A 16,212-nucleotide genomic window follows, 5' to 3' on the forward strand; every position below is an offset into this window, starting at 1 on the left:
CTTCTCTGTTTTGCATTTCTTGGGACGCCGTGGGAAAAAAATCTAGAGTTCTAAACCAGTCCCGTCTCTATCGAACCCGCCTGCGCCCCCCCCAATCCGTTCCCGCACTCTTCTGTTCTGATACGGGCCATTCTAGATGTTGACGTTGACCACAGAGCCTTTTTGTTCTACCCACTTGAGTTTTCCCCCTCACAAAATTGTTGACTGTGTGTGCCCTCGGTTCCAACGCAACCGGGAGTTGGCGGTCTGCCGAGGGGAAAGGAGGGTAAGGATCGAAAAAAGCCCGGGACAGCGAGGGAGAATTTCTCCTCTGTCCAATATAATGCAAAGGGCCTGGGGAGCAGCTCGAAAAGGGCCTTCTGGTCGCTAATCCACCCCCTCCCCCCTCCCCCTCGCGACGCGAGCGGCCCTCGCAAAAGCGGTATATGCAGTCGCGGTACTTCTGTATACGATCGCCTCACTCTCGTCTGAGAGAGTTCTAGCTGCCCTTCAGTTCGCCTGGGTTCCTTCTAGTTTTGAAACATGGATTTCGCCACCGCCATGGAGGGGGTTGGAGGAGATTGGTTGACTTTTCAAGGCCACATGCCCTCCCGCAGCTGCGTGATGAGACTTGCACCAGTGCCGCTCACCGGCCGTTCTTCATAGCCTCCTTGCGGCGCTTCTTCTCGGCGGCACGGGTGAGGGCCGTCTTCACGTCGCCCTTCTCAAAAGTATCGAGGTCGTAGTAGACCGGAGCAATTTCCTGTAACGTTCGCGTTAGCCGAGGAACGAGCTGACGGGGGACAAAAAAGGCAGGGTGCCCAAGGGGTTGGGTTGTGAGAGGGGCGAAATGATGAGGATGTGCAATTCATCCGCTCATGCGACCAAGCTAAATCGGCGGGAGGGTTGTGATGGCAGCGGGGACTTACCAGTAACCATTCAGGCCTGATTCCGGTGCAAGTACGGATGTACTGCTTCGAGGTCAGGACGAACTCGTTGTAAAGCACCCATTCGTAGTCCGTCTTCAGGACGGTCGAGGGGTGCATCATGACGGCCTGATCGTCCTTGATGGTGCGGTACACCTTGCCGGAGCTCTCCCTCATGGCGACCTGCATGAAGAATCCCGAGAGAAGCGCGCGGCGGATGTTTGTGTAGTAGTTCTTGTCCTCGAAGGGCGTCGATACGAGCTCGAGGCCGTGCGTCTCCATGATGCGCTTCAGCTGGGCGCGGACGTTGTCGGCGCTGCTGAGGTGGCGGAAGGAGAGGAAGTGCTCGTGGCACCACTTCTTGGGATCGACGTCGGGCTGGTTGGCCGTGCCCTTGAAGGCGTGGTAGGCGTTGAGCAGCGTGAGGTGGTCGCCCTCGGGGTGGGAGAACTGCGCCTTCATCTCGTCGGCGCGCTTGCGCTGCGCGGCCGGGCGGACCCAGATTTGCGGCACCGAGAGGAGGGCGGTGATGGAGAGGATCTCGTTGGAGCAGTAGAACTCTGGCGAGGAGATGAGCATGACGGCCAGGGCCGGGTCGAGGGGGAACTCGGACGCCAGGCTGCCGAGCGTCGTCAGCTCGCCGTCGTCGTCGAGGCAGGCCAGGTAGTTGAGCTCCTCGAGGGCACGCATCATGGTCTCGGGGGCGGGAGGGTCCATGAGGTCGAAGTGGACGAGGTCCTGCACGCCAAGCTTCTTCAGCTCGAGCACCGTGTTGGCCAGGTTGGAGCGCAGGATCTCGGGGTGCGTTTGCTCGATGAGCTCCTTCTTGAAGGCGCTCTCGGTGTAAAGGCGGAAGCACTTTCCGGGCTTCGTTCGACCGGCACGACCGGCACGCTGCTGGGCCGAGGCCTTTGAGATGGGCGAGACCAGGAGCGACTCGACACGGATACGAGGGTTGTAGATCTTCTGCTTGCTGAAGCCCGGGTCGACGACGTAGACGATACCGTCGATTGTCAGCGACGTCTCGGCAATGTTGGTCGACACGATGACCTTGCGACCCGGCCGGCCGCCCTTCTTGTATGGGGCCGGGGGCTTGTCGAAAATCTTTTGCTGCTGGTGCGGCGGCAGTGTGCCGTAAAGGGGGTAGACCGCCAGGGGCCCGGCGTCGATTTCTCTCGTCATCTCGTCGGCCTCGAGATTGATCTTCCGACACGCGTCCTCGATTTCCTCCTCACCCGTCAGGAAGAGCAGGATGTCTCCCTCGCCCTCGGAAGCGTGAATCTGCAGCACCGTCCTGATGGCCGCCTCGACGTAGTCGCGCTCGGGCTCGGGGGTGTAGAAGATCTCGACGGGGAAGGTACGGCCGGGGACGGCGAGGAGAGGGGCGTCGTTGAAGTAGCGCTGGAACTTTTGGGCATCGAGGGTGGCGGACATGACGATGATCTTGAGGTCGGGACGGCGGGCAGCAATCTGCTTGAGCAAGGCCATGAGGATGTCGGTGGCGAGGGTACGTTCGTGGGCCTCGTCGAGGATGATACAGCTGTAACGGGACATTTCGTGGTCGTGGATGGCTTCTCGGAGAAGCATACCGTCCGTCATGTACTTCAGGATCGTTTTGGGGCTTGTCCTGTCCTCGAAACGAATGCTGTATCCGACCTCCTCGCCGAGCTCGACATCCATCTCGTCGGAAACACGCTGGGCGACGGACATGGCGGCGACACGGCGAGGCTGGGTGCAGGCGATCATTTTGCGGTTGAGCTGGGGAAGCTCATCGTAGACGACATATTGGGGAATCTGTGTCGTCTTTCCGGAACCCGTCTCACCGACGAAGACGAGGATCTGGGTGGAGTGGTACTTGTCGAGGAACTCTTGTCTATGACGGGGGCGTTAGCAAGCTGGAGAAGTCGGGGAGGGGGGGGATTGGATCACGAGCGTACCTTTGTTTGTTGACGGGCAGATCCCGGCGCGTCTGCAGGATCTGGAAGTACTTTTGCGAATGGGGACGGCCGGTGAAGGCGTTGGTATCGAGATCCTCGACCTTCTCAGCCTGCTTGGCGGTGGTGGCGCGCGGCTTGAAACCAGCGAAGGCCGAGCTGGAGTCCACGCCGCTGTCCTCCATATGCGCCAGGTAAGGGTTGTACTTGGGTTCCTCAGAGTCGGATTCCTCCTTCTTGGCCTTCTTCCTCGAGCTGCCCTCTCTGTCGGCGCTGGAGCGCTTGAAGCCTTTGGGATCGGTATCGGCCATTGTAGCGTTATCTTTCGTCACAGGAGGGTAGGGCGGTGAGCAGATAAGACTGGGAGAGTCTGGCTGAAGTTGCGGCCCGGGGAATTGGACAGCGACGGCAACAAAGTCGGAGAGGCGATTACAAGTGGACGAGGCTACCGCCTGGAAACTTTTTTGGTGTCGCGGGAAAATTTGGGCGGGTTCTCGCACGGACCAATAGCATGGTGTGATGATAAGATAAGGGCGGCATGAGTACGTACCTAGGTTGACCACCCACCTAGGTGCGGATGTATTAGGTATGGTGGTAGAGGTACCGTTTGAGACACGATCAATAACACTGTTAAGGGACTTTTTGACGTCTTGGAGACTGACACTGCATATGCTAGAAATTCAATCACTACTCGCCAAGCCATCGTGAGACTGGAGTTGTGTGTGTTGGGGAGTACATCTACCATGTCCAGAGTGCAACACAGCTTGATCAAGGTACTGTAAGAAAAGAAAATACTCCTCTCTAAAGTAACCAAATCGATGGTAGTAGTAGGTAAGTAGGTGGCTCTGCGTGACAGCAGACACACTCACTGTCTCTCGCCTTATGCTCCAGGGTCCCGTCCCGGGTCACCGAGTCCACTGCATGAAAACGCAACCAACCAATGACACCGAGTCGCAACTCGCAAAATTTGGTGCATTTTTGCTTTGCCTTTTGGGGTGGGAACCAACCGGCCTGACTTGTCAGATCACACAAACATCGGGTTGACAGTGACCCCGAACACACCCTTTTCGTCTCTATTTCTGAAATTTCTAGACTTGACGAGCAGCCCGTCAAGCATGAAGTGCTGATCACGTCGCTCTTTCTTTCTTTCTCTCTTCTCTGTTTCTTCCTTGCCGAAGCACCAGGTTTCAACCCGACAGGTGCTGCTTTTTGCATAGCCCCCCCTCCCAGTTGTGTGTAATTTGTGCGCCAAGCATTTACACCACTATCTCGAAGCTGCACAACCAACGTGCCCGAGTCAACCATGGACGGCGCCAATATCAACCAGATCAGGCCTGTTTTCAGCCTCGGTCAGCATGATTCCAACAGAGATCAGCCCCTCGATGACCTCCAGTACGGCCAAATCCTGAACACTGGTGTAAGTGACCCTTGACCCTGAATTTTCCCTCTCTCTCACACACACACACACTCACTCACTCACTCACTCACAACCCCCACTTCAGGTCAGCTTCGTGACAGCACCCATTACCAATAAGCACTTCCATGCTCGTGTCAAGGACCTCGTCTCTGAACACCTCGCAAAGGCAAAGGAAAACACCGTTTCTTTGGCAGATGCCGTTGTTCCTCCTTTGACCCCCAAGGACACCTCTCTGTTCCCCAGCCACGCAGTCACCACTTACATCGCCTACGCCAGCCCCTGGATCGATTTGGCCTCGACCGACCCTGTCGTCGCCAGCGTCTCGAGGCAGGTCCTCAACCTCGAAATTGCCTATGCCAATTTCTGCGGCGTGCGAAGCATCGTCATTCCTGGCCCCAGGAGAGACGCATCCAAGAATGGAGGAAATCTGGGCATCGCCCAGTACGGTCGAGCTGTCCAGGAGGCCATGACCATTGCCTCGCGCCTCAACTTCATCATCCACATTCCCATGTACCGCGAGCCTGGTCTGGAGGAGACGGCCGAGCTGCTCTCCGCCCTTTCTGACGTGCCTCACCCTGAGGAGAGCAAGGAGATTGACATCTACAGCACCTGGGACTCTTGGCATTCCGTCCGCACCATGTGTGAATACAGCATGCGTCTCTACGTCGGTAAGATATGACCTTTGTGTTATGCACGATATGCGGCTGCTAATGCCGACAGCCATCCGTATTCCTAGAGCCTTGCCCGAGAAGGCCCTCCAGGACAGGTGGTTTGCCGAGCCCCTGCACTTCCTGTCTCTTGGCGGAAACGCCTTCCAGAAGAACAAGACCGGCCACCCTGCCCTGCCCAGAGCCCACCAGGACATGATCTTCAACTACATGCGCCTGAAGAACTCCCCCTGGCTTCTGCTCAGCGACGTCGGCCCGGACCCTGCCTCCTTGACCGCCGAAGCCCAGCTCCAGGCCGTCAGCTTAACGAACCAGGCTCTCCCTACTGCCGCCGACTTCCCCGCTCTAGGCGACTCGTCGGCCCAGCTGACGACAAACTCGCTCAAGTCTTTCCGCGCTTATGTCGCCTACCTCAAGTGGCTCGAGACGCAGCAGCGACCGCTGTCATACCTGGAACAGACGACGCTCACGAGCTTCCAAGACTGGCTTCAGTCGCCCCTGCAGCCCTTGTCCGACAACCTCGAGTCGGCCACGTATGAGGTCTTTGAGGGAGACCCGGTCAAGTACAACCAGTACGAGGCCGCCTGCACCGAGGCGCTGGCCGAGTGGCACCAGCTGGGCCGAGCCACCTCTTCGCAGAACGGCGCCGTTGTCATTGCCGTTGTCGGCTCTGGCCGTGGACCACTCGTGACGAGGGCCCTCAAGGCCAGCGAGGCAACGGGCGTACCCGTCCAGGTCTGGGCCGTGGAGAAGAACCCCAACGCTTACGTCTACCTCCTGAGACAGAACGAAATGATCTGGGGCGGCAAGGTCACGGTTGTCAAGACGGACATGCGTTCGTGGAAGGGCCCTCTCATCTCCGGCACGCCCGACAACAACCCCGTCTACGGCAAGGTCGACATCCTGGTGTCGGAGCTCCTCGGCTCCTTTGCCGACAACGAGCTCTCGCCCGAGTGCCTGGACGGCGTCCAGCACGTCCTGGCCCCCGGCGGAATCTCGATCCCAGAGTCGTACACGGCGCACCTGAGCCCCATTGCGACGCCGCGCATCCACGCCGACCTCCTCACCAGGGTGCCGACGGAGCCCAACGCCTTCGACACCCCCTGGGTCGTGCGTCTCTTCGCCCTCGACTTCGCCGCCGTCCGCGTGCCCGATCACCCCCGCTTCCAGCAGACGTGGGAGTTCTCCCACCCCGTGCCCGAGGCTACGCTGAAGCAGATCGAGACGAGGCGCGCCGGCGGCGTCATGGGCGGCGGAGGCGGAAGCATGGCCGGTGCCGTCGGCGCCAACGACCACAACTCGCGCTTCGCCCATCTCACGTTCGTCTGCCGCACGAGGGGTGTCATCCACGGCTTGGCCGGCTACTTCGAGTCGGTCCTCTACGCGCCACAGACCGGCAACAAGGACAAGGTGGAGATTAGCACGCACCCCGAGTTGATCGACCGCAAGAGCAAGGACATGATTTCGTGGTTCCCCATCTTTTTCCCCATCAAGGTGAGCGCCGTCCCGATGATTCCTGCCCGAAAGTGTTTTTTTCTTCTTCTTCTTTTCTTTTCCCCTTTTCTTCTTTTTGATCGAGTCACTAACATTCACAGCAACCCATCTACTACCCCGCCGACACGGAGCTGGAGGTCACGATGTGGCGACAGACGGACGATTCGCGGGTGTGGTACGAGTGGCTTATCGAAGCGTACACATGGGTTAGCGAGACACAGCGCATCAAGGTGGCGTCATCGGATCTCTGCAGTAGTCGCAAGGTTGCTTGTCTTATGTAAGTATCTGCGAAGCTGGTAGGTAAACTGGAGGAAACGGCACTGAAGGCGCCCGAGATGTCGCGACCTTCCTTTTTTTTTTCTTCTTCTCTATAGTGTGCTGCGGAGGGAGACATATGATTTTCCTTTACGCTGCAGCGCGACCTGGGGTGGGCGGGTTTTCAACCTGGAAATGGAACTGCGAATCCATTGTCGACGGCTTTTTTCTTTCTTATTGGTGGTCCTGTTCGAACTTGATGTCTGTCGTCGTCGTCCATGCTCCAAGCCTTTCCTGTGAAAATCGCATCCTCCTCTCCCCTCTTTCTTGACCACTACACCATAGTACGAAGGGGGGGTGTTGGTGGTGGCCGAGGCTGTGTTGATGCTTCCGCTCGTTCAATCGTCCTGCTCAACCGTCCATCCTCACGTCGCCGTTCTCGCCTTGTTTCGCGCCGCGGATCCAGAGGACGTTGTTACACCTGTTGGCGCGTCAGCCGGTTGTCCCTAAAAGGGGGACTGCGAGAAGGGCCATGTTTGCGTACCGGATCAGAACTTGGCCGAGAGCTCCCGTCATCTTCTGGTCAATGTACTCCTCGGCGCCGCTGAGCTGGACGTTCATGTAGCTGTCGATGCTGACCAACTTGCCCTTGTACTCGGTCTCGCCCCACTTGAGTCTGATAACGACATCCTGGTTGACACTGCAGAGAGAGGAAGAGATGTTAGCGGATTGCTCATTGTCGTTCGCGATAGGGGGGGCTGGGATGCGCGGTGCGAGGTCCCGTTCCCGCCGGGAGAGGACGTACAGGTCTTGCAGCATAGGCCGCGGGTTAATGGGCACGAACTGCGCGAAAGAATCTGGTCAGCTTCCATCACGATGGTTAAGAGAGGGGAGCGACGGAGTGGGTGGGTGGGTGGTGACATACGCTCATGGTGGGCGATTCGAGGGTGAGAAACAGCCCATGTAATGTGTGGATGGTGGAAAGATGGGTTTGCGCGGTCGAGGCTGCGATCGCGAGGCTCCTCCTTTGGGGGGTGGGTGGTGTCTGGTCCGGGAAAGACTGACAATTTTTAGGCCTGCACAGTGCACTGGGGGGTTGCTTACAGTGTGTGGGTGTGGTGAGGCTGTCGGAAAATCATCGGGTTCCCACTGTAAGGTACCGCCGGGCGATGCAACCCAACAATCTGGGGTCGCCGGCCCAAGTGCGGTTGTTCCCTTCGTCCTGCATCATCGTCGTCTCGTCTCTTCGCCCCGAATAGCCTTCTTGAGGCTATCGCGACGAGTCGAAAGATGCTAGCCGGGAAGCTGCCTTTTGCGAGCGGAACCTTTGGACGGTCATGTTGCACCCAGCCGTGCTCGACGCGCACTCGCTACGTTACTAAACGGCACTGCAGACATGGTGACTCAAATCTGGAGGTCACGAGCAATTTAAGAAAAAGAAAAAAAGTCGCCGACGCCCTCAAGATTCCGAGCCCTTGAGTCCATGGGCCAAGGCTCACAGTTTCAGCCCGTGTGTGGTGGCTAGCATAGCATCCACGCAGGCGTCAATTGTCCAATTGGCAGCGGCAACGGGCGCCATGGTTACATGGGCCCGGTGGCCATGCCGTTCCTGAAAGTCCCGCGATGAGTCCTTACTCTCGAAAACGGCTCGGGAACAACACCACAACATGCTTCCACGCTGCCCTTTGCAGCTTGTGGCTTACACGGCGTCTTTAAGTGTTCGCGTCTCAGTGCCCCTAGGTCTTGGAATGGGATAAAAGGTCATGGAGCTCCCCGGCCGCCGGTGCGTCCTCATTGAAGCTGCCCTTCCCAACCCTTGGCGAGGTCAAGAATAACCTTGACATTTCGAAAACTCGTACTTTACATCTTGCAGGCAATTTATAGCACAGCAGTCTCAGACATGGGCTTATTCGATTTCAAATTGACTTACCAGTGGCTCTACTGGACCGCACCCACTGGTGAACCGCCTGCTGCTCCCAAGGGCCTCACAAGATACTGGGTAGAGACGCCATCAGGCAGAATCGAAGTTCTTTCGAACCAGGGTGCCAACCCGATTACGTCAAAAACGCCCATCGTCTTCATTCATGGCGGCATGGGCAGCGCATGGGTGTGGTCCGAGTATATGCAGTATTTTGCCAGGCATGACATCCCGTGCTATGCTGTCTCCCTGAGAGGGCATGGTAACAGCTGGCACCCCTCATACCTCCGGATGGTGTACTTGACCACCAGAAGAAACCTGGCCGATGATGCCGTTGCAGCCATAAAATGGGTTCAGGGGCGCCAAGGAAGCGAAGTCATGCTCGTGGGACACTCGAGCGGCGGCGGTTTGAGCCAGGGCATCCTCTCGGCAAGGCAAGTCCACGTAAAGGGCCTTGCGCTGCTGGGAGCTGTACCGGCCTTCGGATCGTGAGCAATACACGAGGAATTTCATACTATTGCCGCAACTGACGAGTCACAGTTATGGAGTATACGCCAACTGGGCAATGTTTGACCCGTGGTTTGCCGTCCGCATGCTGTTCCACGGCTGGCACCCCAACTCACCCCTTTCCCACCCCTTCTTGGTCAAGCAAGCCTTCTTTGGCGACCAGATGCCAGAATCCGCCGTCCTCGAGTTCCAGAAGCACGTGAACCGCTACGAGTCCTTCCTCTGGCCCATCAGTATGATGAGGCCCTTCAGCTCGGCTGCCAACATCATCGGCTCTATTGCTAGCTGGGGCAGCGGCGAGCGCATCTTGGTGTTGGCCGGCACTCAAGACAAGATGATGACACGCGATGTCATGTCGAACCTTGCCGCGCTCTACAGAAAGGAATTTGCTGACCTTGTGGGTGGTAAGAAGCTGGACGCAAAGGCTGAAGCAGTCAAGCCTCTCGATGGCGAGGGCGACGACGACGATGAGGGCAGCGGGGTCAGGCTTGCCTGGGTACCAGGCGCCGGACATCATTTGCAGAACGACGTGATGTGGGAGATAGGTGCGAAGAAACTGCTTGGATTCTACGAGCAGCTGTAAATATCATAATTAGCGGATCAGCTCAACTCAATGATTTCTGTCATGGAAACAACTAGTGGTCAGGTTGAGTGAGTGCGCGAGGTGGGTCCATGAATACACCTCAAATCCTCAAATTTTCATAAACGTGAATCAAAAGACCACTTCAACGCAATTTAATCTGGTTTTATGTTCGATTCTTCAAGGAAGTTATCGACACCGTTTGGTGGCTGAGGCATGGCAGTCAGGTGTCATCTTATACTCATTGAGCGGCCCTGTTAGGAAAATTTCGCGGTCGCAGCCCGAATCGCACTCAACCTCCGCCACACAACAACAGAACCCCGTCAGTCACCCCCAGCCATCAAAATGGCCACGCAGACGTTCGAGACCAACGGTGTCCGAATTGCCGTCGAGGGCTGCGTAAGTTCAGTCACGTTCGTTACAAATGCATCCTCGGGTTCATCTACTAACAGTGCGCCAGGGCCACGGTACACTCAATGCAATCTACGCCGCCGTCGCGGCCTCTTGCGAGGCCCGCGGCTGGGACGGCGTCGATCTCCTCATCATCGGCGGCGACTTCCAGGCCGCCCGCAACGCCGCCGACCTCACCGTCATGTCCGTCCCCGCAAAGTATCGCGAGCTGGGCGACTTCTGGGAGTACTATGCCGGACGCCGCACGGCGCCCTACCTGACCGTCTTCGCGGGCGGGAACCACGAGGCGGCGAGCCACATGTGGGAGCTCTTTTACGGCGGCTGGGCCGCGCCCAACATCTACTACCTGGGCGCCGCCAACGTGCTGCGCCTGGGCCCGCTGCGGATCGCCGCCATGAGCGGCATCTGGAAGGGCTTCGACTACCGCAAGGCGCACCACGAGCGGCTGCCGATGGGGCCGGACGAGATCAAGAGCTTCTACCACGTCAGAGAGGTGGACGTGAGGAAGCTGCTCTTGGTGAGGGAGCAGGTCGACGTGGGAATCAGCCACGACTGGCCCAGGGCGATTGAGAGGTGGGGCGACGAGAAGGCGCTGTGGAGGATGAAGCCCGACTTCGAGAGGGAGTCAAAGGACGGCACGCTGGGCAACGTCGCGGCGGAATATGTGTGCGACCGTCTGAGGCCACCCTACTGGTTTTCCGCACATCTGCACTGCAAGTTTGCCGCGTTAAAAATTTACAAGGACAAGGAACCGAATGAGACCGAGACCGCTCCGGCTGCAGCCGAGGAGGCGACACCCGCCCCGGCACACGGGTCGGTGGTAGCGCCCGATAACCCGGACGAAATCGATCTCGACGGTGATGAGGAGATCACAGATGCTTCCGCTCCGGCACAGGCAAACCCGAACGAGATCAGCCTCGACGGTGACGACGACGAGCAGCCCGGCAGCACCCCTAAGGAGACGACGAGCAAGGAAAAGTCTACGGCCAAAACCTCTGTCCCCGACGAGCTCCGAGCCCAACTTCCCGCCTCTTTTATGCGTCCCCCGCCGCAGCCCAAGAGAACACCGGGCCAGCCTGTTCCTCCGACAATCACGAACAAACAGGTCAACTTCCTCGCCCTCGACAAGTGCCTGCCCAGACGCCACTTCCTCCAGCTCCTCGAGGCGCGACCGCACAACGTGCCGCCCGCGGACCGGCCCCCGCCGACGCGCCCGTTCCGCCTGCAGTACGACCCGGAGTGGCTCGCCATCACGCGCGTCTTCCACGCGTCGCTCTCGATCGGCGACCCGTCAGCGCAGCCGAGCCCGGACCTGGGCGAGGAGCACTACGCGCCGCTCATCGACGCGGAGCGCCGGTGGGTCGAGGAGAACGTCGTCGCCAAGGACGGCGGGCTGGACGTGCCGCTCAACTTTGCCGTGACGGCGCCGCCGCACGCCGAGGGCGAGCCCGAGTCGGTGGCGCACCAGCCGTTCGAGTACACGAACCCGCAGACGTCGGCGTTCTGCGAGCTGCTGGGGCTGAGGAACCTGTGGGACGCCAGCGACGAGGAGAGGATGGAGAGGAGGGCGAGGGGGCCGCCTGCCGGCGAGTTCAGGGGACACCGCGGCGGCGGCGGTAGGGGGTTCCATCGGGGGGAGGACGAGGTGGTCGGGGACGGGGCAGAGGAGGGGGCAGAGGCCGGGGCAGAGGCTGGCACTGATTGCATTACGACCATGTGAGTTGCGGCTGATGGACTATGGGGCACAATTAGAGATTACTACTGAGCCCGTGTCCAAATCGGTATCAGGTATTGAGCACAGGTACTAGATTATGGGTGTCCGGGGTCATCGTTCACGTTCAGGGCTGGAGCGTTAAGAGACGGCGGAAAAGAGGTTTGTATTAATACCCAGCTATACTAACTAGCGTGCAAGCATGTATCCCAACAGAAAAAGCGTAGATCTCAATGGTAGAAAGTTGAGTCAAGCAGAGTGAGTGGAATAGAGTCAATCTTCCATCTTTAATAGACGTTCAACCCACGGAAGAGTGAGAGAGGAACGCATATGCTAAGATGGGGAGGGTATATAGTATGTGGCTGGTTTTTTTTTCTTCACGTGTGGGGTGGCAACGTGGGTCGCCGTCAAAGGGGACGCAAAAAAAAAAAAAAAATGTAAAGCGGAAAACTGAGCAAGAATCATGCCTGCTGTGCAATGGCATTTCGTCATGGTGTCATAATAGCAAAAGGCATCTGTGTCCCGTTGGCCAACCCTGATGCTCAAAACGCCTGAACTCCCCATCATAAAAAAGGATAGAGCCCGAAAAGGGTTCATGTGCTCATGGTCATCAGACGGTGCCGGTGTTTTGCTCTGGAAGGGGTGGGAAAAAACGCGTCAGAAATGCTGTCCCCGTGTGACAGACCCCTCCTCGTCACTCCGGGGAGTGAATAGGAAGGCTGGGAGGTTGTCTTACTGTCCAGGCCCAGGTAGTCGGCTGCGACCAGTAGTTCCAGGCACAGCTCGACCGGAATGTCCATGTCGGGGACATCCTCTCGCTCGCGGTAGCGGTACCAGTATTGGAAATACTCGCATACTTTTTCGAGCACGACGCCACTACCGAGGACGAACGGTCAGATGCTTCCAGAACTCTTGGAACAAGGAGGGGTCGGCAGAAGAAAAGGAAGAAAGAAAATGTAAGATGACGAATAAGAAATGTTGCTTGTTTCAGATCAAGTGTAGTTTGGCAATCAAGCAGACCAGCCGTTGCAGCGGCGGTCTGTCAGTAAGAACACAGCGAAATAATTGTAGTTCATCATAGCAACAAGCCAGCGGATGGGGGGCGTGTGATTGTGTTGATGAGAAAAGGAGGGATGAGAGACGCCGAGCTTACCTGATCTCCTCAAAGACGCAGCGGCCCAAGGCAGCCTCGCGGAAGTTGTTCCTGGTGTCGAGCATGCCCTTGATGGCCGGGCTGATCATGGCGGCCTCGCGCAAGACGACGAACTCGTAGCCGTCACTCGAGACCAGAGTCACGTACTTGCTCTCGGTCGCGCCGTTGGCATCCATGGTGGCGGCTGAAGCAGGTGAAGCAGCTGAAAGCCAGTGAAATCCTGGTTGCGGGATGCGTAACTTTGCGCGTCAATGACGGAGCCCCCCTTTTTGTTCTTGCTTGCTTGCTCGCTCGCTCGTAGGAGGGGGATGAAAGCGTTCCTTCTTGTTGAAGGTCGTGGACGCGTTCGTTTAATGAAGAAATCGCCGAAGAACGAAAAATTCAAGTCGCGTTTTTGAGGGAGGCGGTGGTGGGGTTTGGAGCTCGGGCCATATATCAATTATCCCGCCCGGCGGCCGGAACCAAGGCTGGCCTGCCGGAAAAACTGATTACCTACGTACACATTATGTAGGTAGGTAGGCAGGTACGTACTTCGTAGCTTCCTGTTTTCGGACTGCAGGGGGGGGCGGGTCGTCAGGTTTTTGGCCCTGGTCCAGGCCAACCGCCAGGGATGTCAGTTGATAGGCAGTTCATCCGCGTTGGCGCGCCCCGATTTTGTACGATAGTACGTGTATTATCGCTGTGGCGCCCCTTGGCGCCTGCCGTCATCACCCCGGCAAGAAGTGGCTGGTTGCCCCGTCGACTTGTTTACACTTGCCCTCCTTGCTCCCCGTCCCTTCTCCTCAAGAACACAACCCGCCCATCCACCTCACCACACAAACCCACCCCCATACAATACAATACAATATACAGTCCCAAAGCAAGCCCTTCTTCAACATTCCTCTATCCAAGCCACCCGCATCGCATGCCTCACCCGAACCATATCTCAACGGCATCACACTCAAAAACACCATCAGAGAGCAGCAACAGCACCTAGCTACCGACAGTACGAAATCTGGTCTAGGAGAGAGGTGCCCAACGTCAGCAGCTATACGAGCATCTCTCGTCGCAAACCAAGATACGCTAGCATCTAGACAAACGGGGAATAACATCGCATAAAAAGCACAAACCACTCAGGTCTCCCCAACAACCCCTCCCCCCTCCCCCTTCCCCCATACGAGCGAACGCACCGACCCACGGTAATTACACACCAACTCATACTCATCTCGCAAACACGCACGAGGCGGGACGCGCAGCGAAACGACCTCGCCGTCACCACGCACCAACACAACACACACCACTTAGAGTCTGCCGCATTATGGCGTCCTCATACCAGTATCGCAACTCATACCACAGCTCCTCCCAAAACATCAGCGAAAAGTACGACGACGGCCTGGGACGCCCGGCCACATCCCGCCGCAACACCCGCCTTAGGAGCAGCGACGGCACCGTCAGCACCACCATGAGCTCCTCCACAGGCCGCGAGAGCGCCGCCACTCACATCACCGAAGGCCCTGCCTACTCCAAGAAGATTGTCGTTGTCGGCGACGGTGGTTGCGGCAAGACGTGTCTTCTCATCAGCTACAGCCAAGGCTATTTCCCAGAGGTGAGCTCCTTCCTCCTCCGCCCGCTCAGACTCACCAGACAGCGGCGGCGGCGGTGGCAGCTGGTGCTGCGTGAGCGTCGTCTGCGAGTCCTCGAGATGAACCAAAACAATCCTTGCTGACTCTGATCGACAACAGAAATATGTCCCTACCGTATTCGAAAACTACATCACGTACCCGACGCACCCGCCGTCTGGTAAGACCGTAGAGTTGGCGCTGTGGGATACGGCCGGCCAGGAGGAGTACGACCGATTGCGACCGCTTTCGTACCCCGAGACCGACCTAATTTTTGTTTGTTTTGCGATTGATTGCCCCAACTCGCTAGAAAACGTCATGGACAAGGTAACTTCAATCACCGCTCCCCCGATAACAAGGAGGGGGTCATTTTTGCTGCTAATGCTGACTTCCCTTCGTCACCAGTGGTATCCCGAAGTCCTACACTTCTGCCCTTACACCCCTCTCGTTCTCGTTGGCCTCAAGTCCGACCTCCGCTTCAAGAAGACATGCATTGACATGCTCAAGACACAAGGGCTCACACCCGTCACTCAGGAGCAGGGTCGGGCTGTCGCGCGAAAGATGGGCGCCCAGTACGTGGAGTGCAGCAGCAAGGAGATGACGGGCGTCGACGAGATCTTTGAACAAGCCATCCTGACTGTCGTGGCTAACGACCGGAAAAACCTCGAGGCTCAAGCCACCGTCCCTTCATCATCCGGCGGCCCACCAGGAAGCAGCGCAGGCTTCCATGGCATCGCTCTTAAGAAGAAGAAGAAGAGGAATTGCAAGATCCTTTAAGGTCCTCGCTGAGGATTTCGGGGTTGTAACGACCAGGCATTGGACACAGGCGGGGGGCGTAATGAATGACTTTTGTTTTATCTGCATGATCTCGTCACGACCTGCTACTATTACGATCTGGAGAAAGCATGCGCCAACATTAGCGAGCGGCGTCTCCTGTTCTAGGGGCTGGATGAACTCTAGACCGGGGGACGTGGAAACTGTTGTTTTTCTTCTTCTCTCCGACGGAGGAGAAGGATCGGTATATAGGGGGTGGGGAACAAAGGAGGAGTGGGAGGGAAAGTGCGTGGTATTCTCATTGGAGTCTCGAGGCTCATCCATACCCTTTTCCTTTTGGAACAAAACAAACACAAACACACAGACACACCACCACACACACACCACACACACAAATGGAGCGGGAAACAGGGGGGGGCCGAAGGCTTTGACCAGTTTCTCTATTCCTCGGGTAACTTCCAGGTCTCCCTGGTGATTTTTCTTATTTTTCCATTTTTTCGTTCTTCTTTTTCTTTTTCTTCTTCTTATTCTTCTTCTCCCTCTCCTGTAGCAGCATTGGGTATTCCGTCTTGATAGGCATTCCCAAGGAGGCAGGAAACATGAAATGTTAAAAGCATCAAAACCAAATGTCCCAAAATTCCCGCAGTTGGCAAGTGAAATCGAGCAATAGTGATTCGTAGACCGTCGCCGGCTTTCTGGGCTTGCAGTTGTCTTGGTAGAGGTGCAGCCGCGCCCGTGGCAGCCAAAAGTGTCCGTCCAGGTAGGCAGAGGAACTGAACCCCTTCTCCCCCATCGGAGAAAGGCGGCACGGAAGGCCATATATGACGATGGGATTCTCGTAGAACCTGATTCCGCTTTTTAATTCCTGCCGCAAAGCATGCACTGCA

General features: G+C 57.3%; 7 protein-coding genes across 7 annotated transcripts; 4 read left to right on the forward strand and 3 right to left on the reverse strand.

Moving 5' to 3' along the window:
- Positions 1-625: 625 nt before the first annotated feature.
- LY79DRAFT_588886 (helicase associated domain-containing protein) lies at positions 626-3,150 on the reverse strand (the record flags this gene model as incomplete). The annotated part of the gene is made up of 3 exons (XM_060560970.1): positions 626-742; positions 909-2,778; positions 2,843-3,150. The coding sequence occupies 3 exons, from the start codon at positions 3,148-3,150 to the stop codon at positions 626-628; spliced, it is 2,295 nt and encodes a 764-aa protein (XP_060416208.1).
- Positions 3,151-4,142: 992 nt separating this feature from the next.
- LY79DRAFT_668312 (PRMT5 arginine-N-methyltransferase) lies at positions 4,143-6,699 on the forward strand (the record flags this gene model as incomplete). Its single annotated transcript, XM_060563506.1, has 4 exons — positions 4,143-4,256; positions 4,342-4,924; positions 4,977-6,418; positions 6,520-6,699. The coding sequence occupies 4 exons, from the start codon at positions 4,143-4,145 to the stop codon at positions 6,697-6,699; spliced, it is 2,319 nt and encodes a 772-aa protein (XP_060416209.1).
- Positions 6,700-7,084: 385 nt separating this feature from the next.
- On the reverse strand, positions 7,085-7,604 carry LY79DRAFT_668313 (LSM domain-containing protein; the record flags this gene model as incomplete). Its single annotated transcript, XM_060563507.1, has 3 exons — positions 7,085-7,154; positions 7,218-7,516; positions 7,599-7,604. The coding sequence occupies 3 exons, from the start codon at positions 7,602-7,604 to the stop codon at positions 7,085-7,087; spliced, it is 375 nt and encodes a 124-aa protein (XP_060416210.1).
- Positions 7,605-8,573: 969 nt separating this feature from the next.
- LY79DRAFT_511422 (Alpha/Beta hydrolase protein) lies at positions 8,574-9,681 on the forward strand (the record flags this gene model as incomplete). The annotated part of the gene is made up of 2 exons (XM_060554265.1): positions 8,574-9,079; positions 9,132-9,681. 2 exons carry the CDS (start codon positions 8,574-8,576, stop codon positions 9,679-9,681), a joined length of 1,056 nt encoding a protein of 351 aa, XP_060416211.1.
- Positions 9,682-9,806: 125 nt separating this feature from the next.
- On the forward strand, positions 9,807-12,074 carry LY79DRAFT_119475 (lariat debranching enzyme, C-terminal domain-containing protein). The gene is made up of 2 exons (XM_060550773.1): positions 9,807-10,077; positions 10,139-12,074. The coding sequence occupies exons 1-2, from the start codon at positions 10,024-10,026 to the stop codon at positions 11,807-11,809; spliced, it is 1,725 nt and encodes a 574-aa protein (XP_060416212.1). The 5' UTR covers positions 9,807-10,023; the 3' UTR covers positions 11,810-12,074.
- Positions 12,075-12,161: 87 nt separating this feature from the next.
- On the reverse strand, positions 12,162-13,401 carry LY79DRAFT_548158 (Skp1 family protein). Its single transcript, XM_060557382.1, has 3 exons — positions 12,954-13,401; positions 12,537-12,676; positions 12,162-12,433 (listed from the first exon to the last, which is right to left on the reverse strand). The coding sequence occupies exons 1-3, from the start codon at positions 13,127-13,129 to the stop codon at positions 12,411-12,413; spliced, it is 339 nt and encodes a 112-aa protein (XP_060416213.1). The 5' UTR covers positions 13,130-13,401; the 3' UTR covers positions 12,162-12,410.
- A 750-nt stretch (positions 13,402-14,151) lies between these two features.
- LY79DRAFT_119571 (ras family protein) lies at positions 14,152-15,807 on the forward strand. Its single transcript, XM_060550774.1, has 3 exons — positions 14,152-14,538; positions 14,675-14,878; positions 14,957-15,807. Exons 1-3 carry the CDS (start codon positions 14,251-14,253, stop codon positions 15,326-15,328), a joined length of 864 nt encoding a protein of 287 aa, XP_060416214.1. The 5' UTR covers positions 14,152-14,250; the 3' UTR covers positions 15,329-15,807.
- Positions 15,808-16,212: the final 405 nt, after the last annotated feature.

Source organism: Colletotrichum navitas, assembly GCF_030913465.1.
Source record: "Colletotrichum navitas strain CBS 125086 chromosome Unknown LY79scaffold_17, whole genome shotgun sequence".
Lineage (NCBI taxonomy): Eukaryota > Fungi > Ascomycota > Sordariomycetes > Glomerellales > Glomerellaceae > Colletotrichum > Colletotrichum navitas.